The 22,238-nt window shown below is 44.6% G+C and overlaps 1 protein-coding gene across 4 annotated transcripts in view; it reads left to right on the top strand.

Annotated features, from left to right (window-relative positions):
* Window positions 1-2,127: 2,127 nt before the first annotated feature.
* The window catches only part of ZCCHC2 (zinc finger CCHC-type containing 2), an 83,638-nt gene continuing 63,527 nt past the window's right edge, over window positions 2,128-22,238 (top strand). For all 4 annotated transcript variants that reach the window (XM_067567947.1, XM_067567946.1, XM_067567948.1 and 1 more), the window contains exons 1-2: window positions 2,128-2,979; window positions 15,876-15,984. In XM_067567947.1, the coding sequence (XP_067424048.1) occupies window positions 2,137-2,979; window positions 15,876-15,984 (952 nt within the window). In that variant the 5' untranslated portion in view covers window positions 2,128-2,136. The remainder of the gene's footprint in view (window positions 2,980-15,875; window positions 15,985-22,238) is intronic.

Genomic DNA, 22,238 nt, shown 5'->3' with positions numbered 1-22,238 from the left:
CATAATGTTATGATACCTGGACTGAGTAAAGAATACAGAGAATTATTTCCAGGGCTGGTGAGTCTTGCTCACATGCCTGGGGTTTAACTGATCGCCATATTTGGGGTCAGGAAGGAATTTTCCCCCAGGGCAGATTGGCGGAGGCCCTGGGGGGTTGTCACCTTCCTCTGTAGCATGGAGCATGGGTCACTTGCTGGTGGATCCTCTGTACCTTGAAGTCTTTAAACCATTATTTGAGGACTTCAATAACTCAGTCATAGGTTAGGGGCCTATTACAGGAGTGGGTGGGTGAGGTTCTGTGGCCTGCATTGTGCAGGAGGTTAGACCAGATGATCATAATGGTTCCTTCTGACCTTAAAGTCTATGAGTCTATAATACACTTGTTGAGTCCAATCTCTGGGTCTGGCCAAGGCCCAAGCTCCCAGATGTAGGAAATGAGAGAGTGGGACAAAAGAATCTATATATACCTTTAAACCCTGCTCAACTCCCAGATCCTGCAACCAATCAAAGAGCTGTTCTAGCACCAAGCGACTGCAGTGCACTGGTCATTTCCCCTTCTCTGATACATCTGAGGAGCCGCAAGGGTGGCTGCCATAGGGCTGATGATACGAGCTCTCTGCTGGAGTACTCTCCTATGTAATGGGAGCTCTTCAGCTGGGCACTTAGGTTAGCATTACATCTACTTTTCACCACTGGGATGGGCCAAAGTAGCACGATGGCAAGAGTGGTTAGATTCATAAAGGGACTTACGTATTACAACACTCAGAGTGGCAGTGCCTAACTTTTAGGTACCAGTGGAATCCATATCCCTGAGTTAGGTACCTCGGGCTCCCTGTACAATACACAGAGAGAGTTGGGCATTTAAAAATGGAATCTACAAAAACCTGCAAGCTGAGAGTGGAGTGACATCAGGTAGTCAATAGGAAATGCTGAGGAGGATGTGATTTAAGTCCCACCCCTCTGAGGGAGCCTATCTCTGCTTGGGATTCTCAGCTATGACCCCTGGCTAGGAATCAAGGCCCAGATCCTCAACAGTATTTTGGCTAACTCCTTTTGAAATCAATGCGCTTAAGTATCTGTTGGGATCTGGGTCTAGGTGCCTAAACTGTTTTTGCAAGTCAGGCTTGGGGTAGAAAAGCAAGGGGTGAAGCTAACCTCAGCCCAGCAGTTAGGGTACTCACTGTAATATTTGGGAGAAGCCATTTCAAGTCCCACCTCTGCCTGGTACAAAGGGATTTGAAGGTAGATCTCCCCTGCTCACGGGAGTGCCCTCCCCTCGAGAGCTGTTCTCCCACACTCCTATGGGCCAGTGGCTATTGAATTACTCAAACAGGAGCGATGCAGAGGACACGACTGTGCATTGCTATTACCCCCATCTACAGGGGGCGGCATGGAGCAGGAAGGTTCCGCGTGCACGTACAGAATCACTGACAGAGCCAGGAACCGAGGCCAGGAGCGCTACCCCCGCGCTTTGAGCTCTCGGGCCCCGGGGCACACTGCCGGGGGGGCTCCCCGGGCGGCCCGCCATTACGGCGTGCCAGGAACAGGCTGCATGGCTCCGGCTGCGGGTTCTCGGGCCCTGCTCTGCAGCACACCCGTGTGAGCCCCAGGGACGGAGCTGGAGCAGCAGCCCCGCGACCCGCCGCCGCCCCACCGAGCTGCAGCGAAGCGAGACTTTTCCCCGGGTTCTTTCCACCCCCCACGAGAACGCGCTGCCGTTTAGGACCCAGCGGAACGCGGGCGGGGGAGGACGAAGAAGGCAACGGACGGCGTGACGTCTGAGCGGCCGGGCAAAGACGCTGCCCGCTGATAGGCTGGTGCGGGGCGTCGGCTCTCCCCTCCCCTCCCCCCCCCCACCCCACCCCCAGTTCAGTCCGCGCCGGCGAGGGGGAGAGAAGCCGCGTCCGGGCCTTACTCCGCGCGCGCGCGCACTGGGGCCCGCCACGATCCGCCCCGGCGACGCCCGGCGACAGGCCCTTCCCCCGGCGCCGCGCGGCCCGGGCAGCAGCAGCATGAGCGGCTCCTGTGGGCTCGCCCGCCGCTGAGCCTCGCCTGGCCTGGCCTGGCCTGGCCTGCTCGCCCGTCGCCGCCGCCGGGGCCTCTCGGATGCTCGAGGCCCCCCCTCCCGGGCCGAGGATGCTGAAGATGAAGCTGCCGCTGAAACAGACGAGCCACCGGGCGGAGGAGGCGGCGGGGACGGGGCTGAAGGAGCCCGGCAGCCTGGACTGTCGCCACCAGCTGCAGCAGCAGGTGCCCCGGCCGCCTCCCCGTGGCGGGGCGTCGGCGGGCTGCGGGCGGGAGCGGCCCAGCCAGCTGCACGGCTTGGGCCCGGGGCCTGGGCCCGGGCCGCCGCCGCCGCCGGCTCCTCCCGCGGGCGCGGCGGCCTCCCGCACGGACAAGGAGACGGTGTACGAGTGGTTCGGGCTGGTGCTGGGCTCGGCGCAGCGGCTGGAGTTCATGGTGGGGCTGCTGGACCTGTGCAACCCGCTGGAGCTGCGCTTCCTGGGCTCCTGCCTGGAGGACCTGGCCCGCAAGGACTACCACTGCCTGCGCGACGCCGAGGCCAAGGCCAACGGGCTCAGCGACCCCGGGCAGCTGGGCGACTTCCGAGACCCGGCCGTGCGCTCCAAGCTCATCGTCTACCTGGCGCTGCTGGGCTCCGAGAACCGAGAGGCCGCCGGCCGCCTCCACTGCCTGCTGCCCCAGGTGGACTCCGTCCTGAAGAGCTGCGGGGCCCGGGTGGGGGAGGAGGACGGGCCGGAGGAGGACATGGAGGGGCCTGGAGAAAACGGCCCGGGGGAGAGCCTGGGCTTCGGGGCCCAGGAAGAGCTGCTGCTGCTGTTCACCATGGCCTCCCTTCACCCCGCCTTCTCCTTCCACCAGCGGGTCACCCTGAGGGAGCACTTGGAGAGGCTGCGGAAGGCCCTCTGCGGGCATCGGCAGCAGGAGGAGGATGGCTTCGGCCGCCATAGAGCTCAGGTACCAAAACTCACAGTCCCCTTTCCAGGCGGCCTCGTACCCCGCCCTCCCCCTCCAATTCCTACCCCCTTTCCCATATGCTGTCTTGGACTCTTCTCTCCCCTCTTCCATCCTCCCAGGTAGTGATGTTGCTTCTCTCCTCCCATTTTAACCCTCCTGCTGCTATGCGGGAGGTCCTCACTCCCCTATCATCTGGCTGCTGCTATAGGAATTTCCTCTTGTGACATAATAGTGCCCGAAGGTGATTCTGGGAGGAGAGGGGATTCTCCCTCTTAGCTGTGTGCAGAGCTGACTGTGGCCTATACTGATAAGGTACAAAACAGCACTAGTGCTGTCCAGCAGCTTCTTTATGCATCCCTGGAGCAGTGAAGCCACCATCATAAATTATATGTACGATCCACTCAAGCTGTGGCTAATAACGTCTAAACCGTTGGTCCATTTTGAAAAGGTTACTACGAGAAGACGTTACATATAGGCTCTAGTGATATGTCCAGCAACTGACTGTCTAAATGCTAGTGTGGCTGATGGCAAGAGAGCTTAGATTTTTAGTGGGACACTGAGTTGTGCATCAGACTCAGAAAGACACTTGAATTTGCAGGGATCAGGGGTATAAAATCATGTCTACATTGGAGAATATGTAGGTGTAGCTATGCCAACATGACACCGTAGCATAGATGCACTCTATGCTGATGAAAGGGGTTTTTCCATCAATGTAGAAATACTACCTTCCCAAACAAAATTAGTTACTTTGACATAAGTAGTTTTGCCTTGACATAACCCCTAGTGTAGCTTCAGCTAAGTTGGGTTAGCTATGCCAGTCTGGGGGGTGGCTTTGTCACACTCCTGACTGAGTTATGTCAGCCTAACTTTTTAAGTATAGACCAAGCCTAAGACTGGCCCCCTGAACAGCAACATTCTGTAAGAAGGGTCAAGACCAAGTTAGCTACATTGGGAGTGAATGGTGGTCACTTTACTATGTGAGCAAATTAAAATGTCAAAACTAGAATTTCTGTTTAAAGAAGTGGATAGTTTAGCTTTCTAGTAACTATTAATGAAAGGCACTGCATCTTGAAGGTAGATGGGCCACTTGTTGCTGCATGGTAGCTGTCAGTGGGAATGAATGAAGCCTTTCACTTAATGGCACAAGTCATCATTTTTCCATAAGAATCTGCTGTAGTGAAACTCAGAATTTTACGAGGTAGCCTTAATGTATGCACTGTGTTCTTGAATGGTTTTTTTAAAAAACTTTTTGTAACAATTTCCCCTTATGTATCTGACCATGCCATCTTTTTATGGCTCTACAATTTTTGGTTTATAGATGGCTCCTTGTGTAAAGAGGAAGAAAGGGTGTCAGTGGTGTATCTTGCCAATATGTTCCATGTATAGAAATGATCTCATGTTAGGTTTTTCACTGTAAGAGTAACAAAATACCGAAGTGTTTCATAACTAACTACAATACCATCAATATGTAGCCACCTCTGGGATGGGATAGGAAGGCAGCAGCCAGGTAAAAAACTTTTTCATGTCATGCTGAACAAGAGAGAATAAGCACTTCTTTCCAAGGATACCAGGGCAAATAGGTATGCACCTTTGTATATTTAAGGACCAGACAGGCATCAATTTTTAAGATTTTATACATCTTAAGTAAACACTCAACTCTGGCTTTAAATTATTCAGTTGGCAAGTCAGCAGCAGTGAGTGGATGTTCTGATGCTGAAATCTTAACGAATTTTACGTAAACGGTAAAATGAAGTAGGGAGGATGAAGTGTCTTATTTTGGTGAATTCATTAACTCTGACTATAACAAAGACATGTCAGAATCCACTATGTGGAGAGAGGGGGTGATAGTAAGTTAGCTAGCAGCTATTTCTGTCAGGTGTGAAGTGCTGGTAAGTAAACACTTTTCCCAACTGAAATTAGAAGATAGTAAACAGTTGTTATAATTAGGTGATGTGCCACAGATGACACTGAAAGGTTAACCAGACCATTAAGTTATATTCTTATTGACAAGGGCCCAAGTCCACAACAGTGCTTAGGCCAGTGTTTCCCAATCCGTGTGCTGTCAGGCCTGAGCAGGTGTGGAAAAACTACATGAAGAGTTCTGGGTTGGCTCATGAATATTTGAGTTCATTTGGAGACTATGGTGGTGTGCTTCAAAATAATTAAAAGTATCAAGGTGTGCCATGGCAGAGAAAAGGTTGGGTACCACTGGCCTTAGGCACCTAAACACCAGAGTAGGTGCCTAATCCCAGTATTGGCTCCACTGTACAAAACTGCCAAATCCTGTAGGTGCTTGTTTCTGCCTCTGGGCATGCATGCTGTTCCCTCCTTCTATGTGTCTAGATGCCTGTCTCCCAGTCTTTGATTCATAAATCTGGGGAAAATAGGAGTGTTTTCCTGCCTGAGTGGTTTGTAGGGCCTCATTCAGTAGGTCTTCTAGAAGCTGCTACCAGATCAGGTTCCATTCAAAATGGGGGAGGTGATGTGCCTGTAGCCCACCTTTATAACTTTTAGTTCAGTGGTTAGAGCATTCAGCTGGGATGTGGGAGGCCCAGCTTCAATTCCCCCCTCATCTGTTCAAACACTCTGCCCCCTTCAGCTGTCTCCCATCTCTAAGTGCTCTAATGACTGAGCTATGGGATTATTATGGGGCTCCTTCAGTCTCCCTCCTGTTGAAGCAGTTACACTGTGGATAAAGAATGAGTGTTTGGAGCATGGGGACAGGACCATGGGTCTCCCATCTCTCATGTGGATGCCCTAACCACTGGGGTAATCACTCTTGTCTTGTGTGCTCTATTTAATGTTGAAATATTTATCCATAGTGGATCCATTTTTGGGGGAGAGAGAGAATTCATTGTATGGGGACTTGGGCACCTGAGTTGGCTTTGTAGATCAGTGTTCTCATGATTTTCTTGGTGCCTTGGTTAGGTGCCATGATGCTCAGCATTGCAATATTGGAGGCCCTTTGTGGTGTGTACTGATGGAACCTATCCGACATAGCAGTTTATCTTTAAAAGCTATAGTTAACACCCGTTTCCCCCCCCCCCCCCCCCCCGACTTTGATAGCATGGTTTTTGTATATAAACTGTGCTAAGCGGAATGCAGTGATAGTTGAATCAACTTGGCTCACATTCTTTAGCTTATACAGAACTGAAGCTGCATCACATTTTTTCCATTTTTTATAATCATGAATACCACAGGGCACTTCCTAGGAAAAGTGGGTGGATGGGCTTTGGCTAAAAGTACTGTCCATTCCTGATTAAATAGCTTGCATGGGTGACAGTTAAAGTGGAGGAGGCAGTGTGATTGGAGGGATGGGTCTGCCACTTATTTGCTGGGTGGCCTTGAGCAAGTATGTAGGTCCCAATTTACAAATGTGAGGTAAATACTTTTCCTACCTCACAAGGGAGTCATAGCTTTGTCTGTGCATCTCTTCTAGTAGGTGAAGTGCTAATCAGTAAAAATTTAAGGGAACACGTGCATGCTGAATTTTATAAGCTCCAGGGGATAGTGTTTCCAGTAGTTTGTACAGGGAGTTTCTAGAGTTAGTTCCTGCCAGGTTAGTTTCACTGCTGCAGTCATTCAGTTTCAGCTCCACGTGGGAGCCCCAGTGGTGGGTGTTCTACATCCCATCCTTTATCCTAAAGGTGGAAAGCTACAACCGGGGGGCATGGAAACCTAGCTTCCCCATGACTACCCGGGCAGACATTTGTCCTGATGGGGGCGGGCAACTAGTAGGAAAAGTGCGGCCACTCCACACTGGGGCGCACACTCGCCCCCTTGGTTGGGCTATAGTTGGGAGCAGGGGAACTTGTCAAGGGACAGGACTGTGCTGCCCGAGGAGGGGTACTGAGATGAGCCGGATCTTTACCGCCCCCGCTTCTGAGGCAGGCAGAGAAGGACCTTCCAGCTGTGGGGAGGGAGGTGACATGGAGAATGTGCTGCTTGCTCCTGTGTGGGGAGGGGACGTGCACGCCCTCTCTCCCCCCGGTGTTTCTGTGGGGGAGGCCCGCGGTGCCCAGTCGCAGGGGTCCGTCGGGAGGGGGGAGAAGGAACGGATCGGAGCGAGTAAATCGGTGACTAATAGTCAGGGGCTCCCGCCCCGTTTCAAAATGGCGGCTGCGGAACCGACCCTCCCTGTCACGTGACCCCCGGCCGGCCCGGGGGCAGTCTCTCCATTCATGACATAACGAGACGGGTTCGGTTTGGTTCGTTCTGACGGGCCTGGCCCCTCGCGCGGTTGCCGTCAGCGCCGTGCTGTGCGGGTGGGGGAGGGGCGGTGAGCACTGGGGCAGAGGAAGCCGGACGTTTGGCTAGCCGCGCGCCCCAGCCCTATGCGTGGGCGACGGGGTGTCGTGTCGGCGCGCGCAGGTCTGTTTTTCTGGATGAGGAGCGCGCGCGATCCTGTGTCGCGAGGAGGAGGCGGGGACCGGAGTTCGCGGGCATCTAAAGCCGAAAACGTGCCCCGCCCCCTCCCGATTCGCCTAGCCCCCGCGTCACAGAGTGGCACCGGGGGGCCAGACCGAGATTTTCCTTAGCGAGTCTCAGCACTGCAGCCATCTCGCTGCAGTGCAATCCCCATTGTTGCCGGCGCGCCCTTTCCCGTCCTGAGTCGCGCGAGCCGCCCGCGTGTCAACTTCATCGTGCCCCGGTGGCGTGGAGGGGAGCAGCCCTGGCTGCAGCAGGGACTGCGTCTAAAACTCAGACCTTGCCTGGAGGCGAGGAGTCTCCAGCTGTCGGGTGTACAGCATACATTGCGGGCGTGCAGCTACTGGGGTCTGCTCCCTTTGTCTCCCAAGTGTCTTGGCCCAAGTGCAACGTGTTGCCTCTCGAATCTCGGCCATCTCCCTGTGCACACCGCATAGCGCCCAGTAACTATAGTAGCCTGCACTCAGCTTCAGGAGATCCGTCTCTCCTAACCTGACTCCCCCCCCAGCTGGTATCTAAATCACCAAAAATATGGAAGCATAGATCTTGCTTTGACTGGAATAGGCACAGGGACATCCCCCAAGAACTAGAATGGCATTCATTCAATATCCAACTCAAATAATTATGCTGTCCTAATAGATAACAGGTTTTGGAATGAAACCTTGCGTTTGGCTTGGCAGAATTTAATTTTTTTTATAGCTTTGAGGGATGTCAACAATTATTTTAAAGAGTTTTTTCATTGTCATTTTAAATTTTCACAGTTATGGGAAATTATGGGTGGACAGGCAATAATTTATGTAATGACTAGACATTGAAATTCAAACAGTTACAGTTTTGTAACTATTAAAACACAATGTCAGTATCACGTCAAAATATGCAAAGTGTAAATATTGTCAAACATCAGTATACTGAGGTTCTTGCTTGGGGGAGTATCTTGGATGTGTAGTACAGTGAAAATGCTTTGCTGCACAGGTGCTTATTCTGTTCTTCTATGTAGGTTCTTGTGCCTTCTTACATCTCACTTCCCTCATTGGCAAACAAAAAAAAAATTAAGGGATAACTTCACACTGCAAAATTAGCCCATAAAGCTCACTGCCATAGTTATAACCAGCCAGTAGCTAAGCAGAGCTAAAAAAAATGGTATACTGAGAAGATATTTATCATTATCCCTGGAAGCCTCTGTCGTCTTAGAAGTCAGAAGTAAAATTATTAAAACATCCTATATGTTAATCTTGTAATAAGATCAGTTTTACTGACAAGCAAGGACAAATGGTACTGAGAACTTAGCACATTTATGTACTGTGCCAACCAGTTTTCTAGAACTGAATGGGTAGATCGGTCATCACATTCCTGACTTCCATTTATAGCTTGAGATGAAAGTAGCTAATCAGCTTTCTCTTCCTTACAGTTGACTTCTCAGGTTTTGAATAAATGAGTATAAAAAGTGAAGACACTTCAGTCAAAAACACTATTAATAATATTGCTATTTCCTATGTTGCTTTTTGTCAGTAGATTTCAAAGTGCTTCAGTCTTCAGTGTATTCATTCTCACAACACCCCTGTGAGATAGGGAAGTATTATCTTCATTTTAGAAATGGGGAACTGTGTGGCACAGAGACCAACTGGCTTGCCCAAAGTCAAACAAGAAGTTGCTGGAGGGTTGGGGAATTGAACTTGGGATACCTTTTGGTTCTAAACTAGTGCCCCAACCACTGGACAGTCTTTCCCTTTATAATGCAAATAAAACAAAGCATTTACAGATCCCTGATAACTCTTGGAAAACATCTTGAAAACATTACCACCAGTGGTAATGATGGGAAACTTCAAGGTAGCACTGTAGTGGGATTACACCTAGTCTGTTGATTGACTTCATTTATTTGTTAATTGCGCCAGTAGACAAGTAGTCTGGAAAAGTTGCCCTCTTTTTCTGAAATAAACTATTGATTGGCAACTGTGTATAATAGTGTATTTCCTCTGTAATTTATCTTTTAGCCTGATGCTCTAGATGGAAGATGTGAGCGTGCAATTTCATTTAATTTCTTTAGTTTCTCTTCCCATCCCTTTTTTTAAAATAAAAAATGAAACTTACTACAGAGCATTGGCAAAAGAAGTTATATGCAAGTTTCATTGAAAGTCAGAGTAGTCCACCAAATATCAATACATGTAATGTGGGAGACCTTAACTCTGCAAGCATTAGCATACAACATGGGTACAGTGGTAATTTCATAGTTAAGGTTATAAACAGTTTTTATTAAGCTCAATTTGATTCCTTTTCCTTCCAACTTCCCAGAAAACCTGTTTATTTCTCTTGAATTTTGATCTCCTTCCAACTGAGACCTTCTTATAAAGTTGAGGTTTTAATTTTGTTGGCATATTGTATTTAAAAATGTCTTTGAAAACTTATTGAGAGCAGCCTCTTACAAAGATGTTAGGCATGGGGGTTATTTTTGGAATTGCTTGCAGTTCATTTGGGGTCAGAGGATTCGAGCTTAATATTGTCAGTCTTATGGCATAGCCTGTGGACTTCAAAGTCTGAAAATGAACCATTCAACCTGAACTTGCTTTGGTTTTGATCTTTGCAGTTTTGTTCCTGTAGCTATAGCGGAGTAGTCAATTTTTTTTTTTTTTTTTTCAAGGTCCAAATTTCTTGGTCAAGGTCCAGACACCAGAGAGAATAATAATAAAAATAACAATAATGATAAGAAAATAAAAAGATTTCAGGGTCTGTTCAAAAGCATCTGGTGCTCTGGGTTTGGTCTGTGGTCTGCTTGTTTACCATCCTTGAGATATATAGTATGACAAAGAGGTAGGCGATATGGTGTGTCTCCAAGGAACAAAGCTATGCACAGCAGCTGTTCTCCTCTTTTCTGCTGTGCTCCTTTGGAGACCCAGAGAGTTGGATCAGTTGAAACTGCTTCTTCCTAGATTCCCAGGGTATTGAGGCTGTTGAACAAACTGGAGGATAAATTAACACAAAGGTTGGATTTATGGTTGAAGCACGGGACTGGGACTCATGAAATTTGAGTTCAGGCCAGGCTCTATTGTGACCTGGGGCAAAACATTTAATCTCTGTTAGGGTTCCCCACCTGCAAAAGGGTGAATAATATTTCCCTTTTCTTTTCTTTTCTTTCCTATTTTCTTTTTAGACTGTAAGCTCTTTTGGGCAAGGTCTGTATTTAATGTGTACAACATGTAACACAAGGGGTTGGTTGGGTCTTCAAGGTGCTGTAATTCATATAGTCAAAAATGAATATTTTATTCAGCTACTAAAAATTACCTGATATGCATTCTCTTAAGAAGCTGCAAATAACAGCTTATTTGAATGTTTTCAATGCAAAAAATAGCTTGTCAAAAATTCAGAGTTGTTGTGTGGCATCTCAGTGTATCAATACCCATAATCTATCCAAAAACACGTTACATTCATCTATCATATAGACCACAAACGCCATACTGTAAATACAGTTCTATAAAAATCTATTGGTATCACTATCACATCAAGTTGAGTAACAGAACATAGGGTTTATTTAATGGAACTTTTAACTAACTTTGTCTGAAGAGGAATAAGTCAATATTTGCTAAAATTAGATGAATTTTATTAGCCAGTTCACAGCCAATGTTTTTTAGGATCTGAAATGACCATTTCACCACCTTGACGTGATCTGAAATAATTCTAACTAGCATATATAATAAGCAGGACTTAGTCTAGGCTCCCAAATACTTAATCAGGTTTTCTTAATGACAGTAGTAGAACTAAGTTTGTTTAGTTCAATAGAATCTCTTGGAGATCATGGTAGTCTCGGTGGTGCTATGACTACCTGGCTGAAGGAACCCCTTTCAAAAAATTCCTGTAAGTCAACTTATAAACAAATAAATGAACAGTTTCTATTTATAGAATATTTTGCTTAGCAAATTGACAAAACACAACTCTGTTTCTGTAGCTAATCTTCAGTGACTTACAAGAAAGCAAGATACTAGTGATTAATTGTCTTAGAATCTAAGGGAGGTTTTTTTGAGAGACTAAAAAATAAACAATCCAGTTGCCACAGTGCTGTACATACAATCAGTTGTATCCTACCAGACACACCTAGCTAGGTACTTATCACTTGTATATCTTCTGAAGCTAGGTTTAAATGGGAAAAATGGAAAGGTCAGTGTGCTGTGGACAATCTTATTTTTAAAATAAATGTTTTTGTGTAGTCTGTTGACTTTGCATTTCTGACAAGCTAGTATTTTTTGCATGAGGTAGTTTATCTTACATACTGGGATGCAAAACATAATGGCTCCTCCAGTGATCCTGACCCATATGCTTCTGGAAAAGAGCACTGTTTCTGGACAATAGTCCTTCGGCTCTAAGCAGAAGCTAACAGGGATCTCTCTAGGGGGATAGGTCAGTACTTAGCTGAACGTGGTACCCTTGAGAATGCAAGTTTTAATATTCTAGGGAACTTTAGTGTGAAACTCTGAGTAAATCACTTTAACTAGAGTAGTGTATGGTGATGATAAAACAAATACAGTAAAGAAGGTAATAGTTTGGCTTGAGTTGCTCTGTTTAACCAAGGGATAAATGAAAATGGAAAGCTAAGTCTGGATAAGTGATTAGAGTAGATAGACTAATGATGATAATGTATCCTTTCCCCTCCACAAAATGTGTATTGCTTCCAAAATGCTGATATGTTAATATGAGTACTCGTGTGTTCAGAAAAATTATACTTCTTATAGACAGTAGAGAGTCTTGATTATAAAGCAGAAAAGGTTTCGCAGAGTAGTGATAGGCTGGCCATGTCTCAGACCCTTGCAGCTGTGGAGTTCCCATAATTAAACTCTTGTCAGATACACTCAGTTTCCTTTGTAGAGGCTGGGGTAGAGGCCAGCTGTCTTTTGAGGAGACCATAGATGGACAATACCTCTACCCTGATATGGGTGTCTCCTCTCCCGTCAGGGTCTGGTTTTCATGTAGAATGTTCCAAGTCGTGTACAGTATACAAGGTCTTAAGTCCTTTTATGCTATCAGCAGAGGCTGGAGCTTGTAGAGGATAAACTAAGAGCTGTGGCTGAGACCTCAGTCTCCTATGAGTTCCCTATCTCCTGTGTTCCCTTTCTCCAACCTTTTACTCTCATCCTCTTTCCTATGCTGAATTGAAATTGTTTTTTAAACAAGCTTCTAACTCCACATCTAATAAAAAGATGTTAAAACATTAAAAAAATCAAAACAATACAAGCTAATACTTCAAATAGCTGTACTTTAAGAGGAAGAGAGCAGACTGTCAGATTTAGGCCTTAAGTATACCTCAGGATAGACTGTATTAAGGAAATATGCTGTAGCATATTCTGTCACAAATTTAAAATGTGAATATCTTGTGTCTGACATGAGAACATCCATACTGGGTCAAACCAATGGTCCATCTAAGCAGACCAATACTAATCAGACCAATGCTCCATCTAACCATCTTTCTAAACATAAGCAGAAAGCCAGTTCCTGATCTCAGTGGGTTTTTTTAGATCAGTTTTATAAAATGTTGATAAATGCAGAAGGTCCAGGTTTCTAAAACGAATGGTGCTATAGCTTTGTTTGCTAAAGGTCATGCCTTTAGAGCCAGTGGAAGACTGTTTTATAACAAACTATAAAATTACAAATTATAAATTATAACAAATTACAAAGGTCTTTATAACAAATTAGACAGTTCTTCCAAAATGTTAATACAGAGTCTTTCTGCTCTGTGGTACAGCTAGCTTTAGAACTAATCTGGCAAGTCATTTGGCTGTAGCTTAAACAGGATCTTGTTAGTAATTTTCTGGCAGTTGCATTGGTCTTTTGAAAGTTGGGTCCAGTTTTTTGGTTGGTTAGCAAGAAAGCACTTTCACTTATGCCGAAACACATGCTAAAAATTGTCTGCTCAAATAGCTTGCTCAACTGCATCCATAGTATAACTTGCTTTTGAGGGCTCCTTTAAAGTCAACAAAAGATTGATGATTTAGTATCCGGAGGCTGACAATTCTGTGTTCTAAAAGAATAGTGAAAGACGAGGAGTTAAAATTCTAGCACGCTACTTCTTCCTTCTGTTTTTAGTTAAAGTAGCTTGACCTCCATCGAAAGTTAGGTCTGATGTCATTATGTATGGCTGTCCATCGTATCCAATGTCACAACAAATTTGACAAATCACCTCCGTTTTACCTGAGTAGTGAAGAGGTCTGTCCCAAAGTGCCTCTATCTATCCAAAGCATTTTTATTTTTTAATTAAATTAAATTTTAGAAAAATTGCAAATAGTAAAGCTGTTAAAGTGCCAGGTAGTTCAAACACTCACATCATGTTCAGAAATTATTATTGTAAACCACAATGGGCTGGGGTGATGGGTGTTCATCAGAGGAATGTGCTAAGGATTGCAACTGAATGACTAAGCATCCATGCAAAGCGTTTTAATGTTCAGATGACATTTAAAAAAATTTTTTTCCTATTAATAGGGAAGTCACAAGTTTGAAACCTCAGATGTTCCTTAGACCCTAAAGAAGTTCAGCCCAAACAGACCACATGCGACAATGGTGCATTAGTTTAAATAAACAGTTTGGGTGAGATTCTTTGCCTCTTAGAAGCACAGGAAAGAACTTGCAGGACAGGGGGAGGGATGCCTAAGGTGATTTTAGTCCACCTTTGTGCTGTCCTGATTCTGGACTGCTCAGCTGCTCCTAACATTACTGAGAGCTATGGGGGACCACCTGTCTAAGTTACAGCAGCTTGTCCCTGTCTGCTTATGGGCCATAGTACTGCATGGAACTTTGGCAATGCTCCCTGCTTTTGACCAAGATGTATGAATGGGTCCTTGCAAGACCACTTTGATTTGGGCTAATCCTCTTCTGGCTGAATCTAGGGCTTTTAATGCTCCTTTATGCAGGTAGCAAGGATCGAAGTGGCATAAAGAGGTCATGGCAGGGGGTAAGCATTTTGCACTTTGCATATAAAATTGAAATTTGTAGTGGAAAATGTCTGCTCCTGACCAAAGGTGAAGACTGAAGGAAGCACTTCATATGATTCTACACCTACTTTCCCTGGGCTGTAGTACCATTCACATCTCCATATTTGAACTTTACACTTTGCTGTCTGCTTATCTGAAGTGGTAGTAACATACCCTATCAGGTCTTTATTTTGACAACCGTAAAGAAAATCATAGTCAAATAGGCTTTGAGTTTGGTCAGTGTCATATGCAGTTGAAAACAAATGGATAGGGGGATGTGGTAAAACCAAAACTGGAGATGGAAGGTAATTCTATTTAGCAGGAATTCAGTGAGCAGGGAGAAAGGAACAGAGTTAGGTAGCAGTAGCCAGGGTTGGTGGTAGGGGACAAATATCTTGTGAATAATCAGCATTTCAAAACTATTTACAGCTGATCACTCACTCTTCTGACTTTCATGTGTGAATGGCAATTGAACAACAACTCTGAATATTGAAATCAGTTCAGCATGTTAGGTTTTAACACATTGCACTTCTGGTTGCTTCAAAATGTACTCTGGAATTGAATTCCTGGATGCCCCACTTCCAATATCTTAAAAATATAAAGAAGTTGTCTGAGGATTTTGTAAAAACAGTGTTTACTCTGATAGGGATCAATATGCTGCTTCCTCCAGGAGGACAACAAACTTAGTAGAACATGGCTCTTCCAGAGCTTATGAAGCATTTCTATTCCAGTAAGCGTCTTTTATCCAAAAACAAACTGAAAACACAAAATGTGTGTGTGGACTTATGTGCATGAAAACGATGCACAAAGTTCTATGCTACAGTGAAATGGCCAATCTCAAACTCACTACCCAGTCTTTCTAGATGCAATACTTGACATTTGATAGTTGCTTTGTTCAGCTCACTTGCCTCATGTTCACTGAGTAACTTGAAGCATACAGGTGTTTTATCTTCTATTTTTAGGATGACTTGGGCAACTGAGCTGTATACATATATTTTAGTAGCAGAATCATAGCAAAGTAGTATGGGAGGGGTGTTTTATATACTGATATTTGAGAGTATGTTCAGAATTAAGTGAACAAATCACTAAAATTTACTGCTATTGTTATGCTATCCAACTCTTATGATGATCATTACATTTGCCAAGATTTTAAAGAAAGACTAGTCAACTTGAGTGGCCAACTTGGAACATCTTAAAGAAACTAGACTTCCAGAGGGTAGGTGGCTTTCACTTTAAAAATATAAATAAAAAAAGAGTCCCCTTGAAAATGTCTTGAGTTGAGCACCTGGAAAATTGAGGTACACAGCCATTAGAGACTTCTAAAAATCTTGGTCTTTGTCAATATGTACTGTGCACCTGTAGGAAAAAATAAATTGCTTGCTTGCTTGGTTGCTTTTTTTCTGTTAATAGCAACTTCTCAAATTAACAAAACTTGACCTGCATAATTTAAGGTGTGTGTTTGTTTTATTTGAGAATATACATTCTGTGAAGGAACTTCCCCTCTATTTTTCTTCCATATAGAATGACTTTTCTCATAATGACTGCATGCGAAGAAACGAGAACAGTTTGGATCACACCACAGCACCTCATGATGGACTTTTGATGGCTTCCCATAGACCTCAGCGGGAAGGTATGTACATAAAATTGTTTTAAAGTTTTTGATGCTCTTTGCAGGTTAAATTTAAACTGGTGTTATGGGACTTCTGTGTCTTGCTCCTCACCCAACTAAGGAATTGCTCTATTTGCTAAGTGCAGCTGCTTCTGGACGCCCTATACAGCACTTTCCCATCTGGTGGGAGCAGAATGACAGGATTGTATAATTCTAGTTAGTTTCCTGTTGCTAACATCAGAAGGGATACAGGTTAATTGCAAGTGGGCTGAGAAAAGGCTTCCCTCCCTAAGGAGAGATGGTGCATTGAGAGGAAGAAAAGAAACTTAACAGGAACTGACTTTATCCACAGTATTGGTTGCTATACTGATGCAAAACATTTTATGAACTAAGATGTTGATACCGTGAAATAGTGAATTGGTGTTGCTTGCTTGATTCACTCTTTACCTAAGATTCGCAGACTTTAATGTCAGAAGGGATCATCGTGATTATCTAGTCTGACCTCCTGCACAGTGCACGCCACAGAACCTCGCCCACCCTCCTGTAATAGACCCATAATCTCTGGCTGAGTCACTGAAGTCATCAAATCCTGATTTAAAGACTTCAAGATACAAGTTTACACTAGTTTAAACCTGCAAATGACCCATGTTGCAGAGGAATGCCAAAAACCCCATGGATCTCTGCCAGTTTGATCCGGGGAAAAATTCCTTTTTCCGACCCCAGATATGGCGATCAATTAGACCCTGAACATGTGTGTGGGACCTACCAGCCAGACACCTGGGAAAGACTTATCTGTAATAATTCAGAGCCCTTCCTATCAAGTGTCCCATTACCAGTCATTGGAGATACTTGCTGCTAGTCGCTACATGCCGTTGTAGGCAGTCCCATCATACCACCCCCTCCGTAAATTTATCAAGCTCAGTCTTGAAGCCAGTTAGGATTTTTTCCTCATTGCTCCCCTTGGAAGGTTCTTCCAGAACGTTATTCCTCTGATGGTTAGAAACCTTCAAGTCTAAACTTATTGATGGCTAGTTTATATCCATTTGTTCTTGTGTCCACATTGACACTTAACTTAAATAACTCCTTTCCTTCCCTGGTATATATCCCTCTAATGTATTTATAGAGAGCAATCCTATCTTCCCATAGCCTTCTTTTGGTTATGCTAAACAAACCAAGCTCTTTGAGTCTCCTCTATAAGATTAGTTTTCCATTCCTTGGATAATCCTAGTGGCCCTCCTCTGCACCTGTTCCAGTTTGAATTCATCTTTCTTAAACATGGGAGACCAGAGTTGCACACAGTATTCCAGATGAGATCTCACCAGAGCCTTGTGTAATGGTACTAACACTTCCCTGTCTCTACTGGAAATGTCTCACCTGATACATTTGAGAACTGCATTAGCCTTTTTCACAGCCACGTCATATTGGCAGCTCATAGTCATCCTGTGATCAACTAATACCAGGTCTTTCTCCTCTCGTTTCCAGCTGAGATGTCCCCAGCTTATAGCAAAAATTCTTCTTGTTAGTCCCTAAATGCACTATTGAATTTCATCCCATTTCTATTACTCCAGTTTTCAAAGTCATCAAGATCTTCTTTTATGATATTCTGGTCCTCCTCTGTATTGGCACTGCCTCCCAACTTCGTCATCTGCAGATTTTATTTTATTAGCATATTCCCACTTTTTATGCCAAGGTCATTACTAAAAATGTTAGATAAGATTTCATCCCTAGACCGATCCCTGAGGAACTCCACTAGTATTCTCCCTCCAGCCTGATAGTTCACCTTTTAGTATGACTCATTGTAGTGTCTCCTTTAATCCGTTCCTTATCCACCTTTCAGTTCTCCTACTTAATCCCCATCTCCAATTTAACTAATAATTTCCTGTGTGAAACTGTATCAAATACATTGCTAAAATCCACGTAGTTTAGATCTACCGCATTTCCTTTGTCTAAAAATCAGTTATCTTTTCAAAGGAGATCACATTGGTCTGGTACAATCTACCTTTTGTAAAACCATGTATTTTGTCCTGATTACCATTTATCTCTGTCCTTAACTATCTTTCAAAATTTGTTCCAAGACCTTGTATACAAATTTTGAGGTCAAACTAACAGGCCCGAATCAGTTTTTCCCCCTTTTCTTAAAAATAGGTATTATATTAGCAATTCTCCATTGGGTATGGCTCCCTGAGTTTACAGATTCATTAAAAGTCCTTTCTATTGGGCTTGCAATTTCATGTGCCAGTTTGTTTAATATTTTGGATGGAGATTATCCAGGCCCCCTGAGTTAGTTCCATTAAGAGGATTAAGTTTGGTTTCCATTTGGATGTGGTAATTTCTACTTCCATATCTTCATTCCTATTAGCTATCCTGCCACTACCTCTAAGCTCTTCATTAGGTTTATTAACAACTAAGGCAAAGTGTTTGTTTAGGTGTTGGGCCATGCCTAGGTTATCTCTAATCTCCACCCCGTCTTCATTTTTTAGCAATCCCATTTCTTTCCTTCTTATTTATATGGCTATTGAACCTTTTACTGTTGGTTTTAATTGCCTTTGCAAGGTCCAACTCTACTTGGCTTTTGGCAGTTCTCACTTCATCCCTACACTTCCTGTCTTCCCAGAGGTAGCTTTCCTTGCTGATCCTTCCCATCTTCCATTCTTTGTAGGCATTCTGCTTTCTCTTAATCACTTGTTTGAGATGCTTGCTCATCCAGCTTGGTTTAGAACCCTTCCCTGTGAATTCTTTCCCCTAGCTTGGGGGATGCAGGCTTTTGATAGTTTCTAAAACTTTGACTTAAATGTGGAGGAGGCTTGGAATTACTTTACATTCTTGAGTGCTTCAATCTGGTCCTCTTCCCTAACTAATTCCCTTAATTTTTTGAAGTTTGACCATTTGAAATCAAGGACCCTAATTGCAAATCTGTTTGTTTATCCTTCCACTAGTTTAAACTGAATTTCCTCATGATCACTTGAACCAAGTTGTCCCTTACAACCAGCTCTTTTAGGAGGTCCTTGCTATTCACCAATACCAAATCTAAAATGCCATCACTTCTTGTTGGTTTAGCAGCTATTTGGTGAAGAAATCTGTCCACTATCATCACATCCAGGAAAATCTGGGCCCTACTGTTGTTAGTAGCACTTGTCTTCCGATTTATATCTGGGAAGTTAGTCTCCCATAAGCACACAATTTTTAGTAGTATTTATTTCATGAACGTCAGAGGTCTCTATCCATATCCAGATCGGATCCTGAGAGTCTGTATCCTACCCAAGCACTATCCTAGGGAAACTTGTGGTAGCTTTGTTCCCCAAATGATTTTGACCTGAACACTGTCTTATCCATTCCATCACTTCTAATTTCTTTTTAATCTACCTCATCATTAATGTACAATGCTGTTCAACCACCTTTATTTCTCATTCCTGAACAGCACATACTATTCAATACCTATACTCCAGTGATGACTACTATTCCACCATGTGTCTGTTATCCCCATAATATCAGGTTTCACTTTCTGCACCAGTAGTTCTAGTTCCTCTATTTTGTTACTCAGACTCCTTGCATTGCTGTCCAAACATGGAGGTTGTTTCTGCTTGACATCACCCAGATTTCTTACCCAGTTGGGTATAGTCCATTCTACTGGTAGTGCCAATAACAGAAAGGTAGTTGATACTATTTTTCTCTTAATGTCCATTCTTCTACCCACTGCTGTTCCTTCCTCCATTGCTGTATCCTCTCTTACTTGAATTTCCTCCCGCTCAATGTTAGAATCAGGTGTGGAGATTACATGAAGGATTTTATTTGAAATCTTTTTATCTTAACAAAATACTTACGTGGGAACAAGTCTTCTGCTTTTGTTTACTATGTATTGGTCTAGAAGTGCGTCACCTCAGTTTACAGTTTTAAAAGTGTAATAGTGAAATACCGAAGAAAATGAGTGGCACTCAATCAACTACCATTATGGAAAATTAGAATTTTTTCAGAGGCTGCTGGTGGAAAAATAGAGAAACTTTTATTGTCTACCTCTGAACAAGCCTGGACTACTCTGTAAAAAGTGAAAGACTAGTATCTAGGAAAATTATTACTTCACCTGCATTCCCCATTAAATGTATGTATATAGTGCATCTTACAGGTGGGATCACTGAGAAGAGTTCAGGAAACTTGTGGCAATCTTATCTTATCCAGTTCTTCTCATACAGATGACTTCAAAACTCTGTATTCAAGTCTGCTGTAAAAAAACATGTGCTAAAAGTGCTTAGAATGAATGTAAGCTGTAGTATGTACATATGCATACCTAGTTGACATTCAGCATGAACATGTATTATGTACAGAATGAGTCAGAGCTATGTATGAGTCATTATTATCTTGGCCAGTGTTACTTGATTTAGCCAGATAACCAATCCATCCACTTACTTAAACTCTTAAAAACACTAACTGTGGAAGAAAAGTCTGTTTAAAAATATAAATAAAAAACTAACTTCAGAAATTACAAAACTAAGTCTTTGTTTCAGAAACACTTAGAGGCTGCTGAGAAGTAACTACAATGTCCTCAGATATATCACTTAAAAAATCCAAAGCTTTGAAAAGCAAGAAAATGAATAGTTAAGTACATTACAAATCTTACACTGTCTACATAATAAGTGCATTATTCTTCAAGTGCTTGCTCATGTCTATTCTAGTTAGGTGTGTGCACGCCTCATAGTTGCCAGAAGGTATTTCCCCCAGTGATACTTGTAGGGACACCTGTAAAGCCCCCTTGAGTCGCACCTTCATGGCACCCTATAAAGGGCTCTGCCGACCCTCCACCCCCTCAGTTCCTTCTTACTGCCTGTGAAGGTTGGCTGGAATCTGTGGCCTCTTGCTTCGTGAGGGTCCTTTCCTCCCCATTGTTATCCATTTGTTTTTTTCTGTAAATAGTTAGAGTAGTGTTAATCGTTAAGTAATTACGTTTAGATAAAAGTTGTAATAGGCAGATCCCCTAAGGGGATCAGTCATTCCCCTCCAGGGGCCAGGGCATGCCTCTGTCCCCTGGGTTCAAATCATGCGAGGGGTGTAAAAAGTCCATGTCGAAGAGTGACCTGCACACTACGTGTCTCAAGTGTCTGGGTGAGGCACACAGGAGGGACCACTGCAAAATTTGTAGAGACTTTCGTCCCCGAACAAAGGACAGGAGCCAAAGGTTAAAATACCTCCTCATGGAGGCGGTTCTTTGCCCATCTCCGAGACCATCTGAACCAGGGCCCAGCAAATCCCCCTAGACCAGAAACACACTGGCTTCAGTTCGGGATTCGGGGCAGAGGAAGGACTCTGGGTCACAAGACCCTCGGCACCATAAGGGGTCACTGGCACCAAAGATCATCCCGGGCACATGGCACCATTCTCATTCCCTGGTCCCCAGAAAGAAGCAGAAGGCGGCAAATTGGCTGCTTCCCTATGCCTAGACCATCGGGGCATAAGAGCGCTAGTGGGGTGCAACCCGGACTGGGCCCACCACTCCCCCAGTTGTGGCTCCGTCAACTCCGGCCCCAGAGAGGGGTGTGTTGAGACTGACACCGAAGAGCTCCCCACCCAGTGAGTTGAAGGAGGAGGAGGACTTATAGCTACCCTCCACCCCAGAGACTTTTGAAGTGTCTGGGGAGCTCATTGACCGCAAGATGCCACAATCTCTGCAGACTTGTGAGAGACAACGGGAAGTAGAAGCCCTAATATCAGCAAAGCAGGCAGTGCTATCAAAAGGAAAGCCGGCGATGATGTCCTATCAGCCATCGCTGTAGTACTGAGGGGTACTGTACCACCATGGTCCCCTAGGAGTGAGCACTTTGGATCCGATTCTGATGTGGAATCCTAGGCTTTGCACAGGAGCTGGCACCAGGACAGAGGACAGTACTGGAACCAGGGGATGGCTCATCCCTTGTCCATGCCATGGCTCCCGCAATGGCAGGCGTGGACTCAGTGGCCCTTTTGGACCCCATGGGCTTTTCAGCAAGCCCAGGGGCCTCACTCTGAACAGTCTGTCTGTGGTGTCAGGGAGTAGGAACCACCAGGCTAGGTCAGAGGTTCTCTCGTCCTGATGTTGATACCGGCACCGAGTATGATCCCGAGCCTGGACACGACACTGACTATGGCACCGGCACCAGTATCGAGCCTGAGACTGCCGGCACCATTGTGGAGCCAGAATACCCGGCACCATGAGATCCCTGGGGTACCAAGGGACAGGAAATCATCTCGGTAAGGGAATCATCGTCGTCCTCACTGGATGAGGCAGTCACTGGTGCCTCCTTGGCACC

Source organism: Emydura macquarii, unplaced genomic scaffold (genome assembly GCF_026122565.2).
Source record: "Emydura macquarii macquarii isolate MOO-44397 ecotype Brisbane River unplaced genomic scaffold, CSIRO-AGI_Emac_v2 contig_2825, whole genome shotgun sequence".
NCBI lineage: Eukaryota > Metazoa > Chordata > Testudines > Chelidae > Emydura > Emydura macquarii.
Note: the sequence above shows the minus strand (reverse complement) of the source record. Positions and strands in the feature narration are given on the sequence as shown.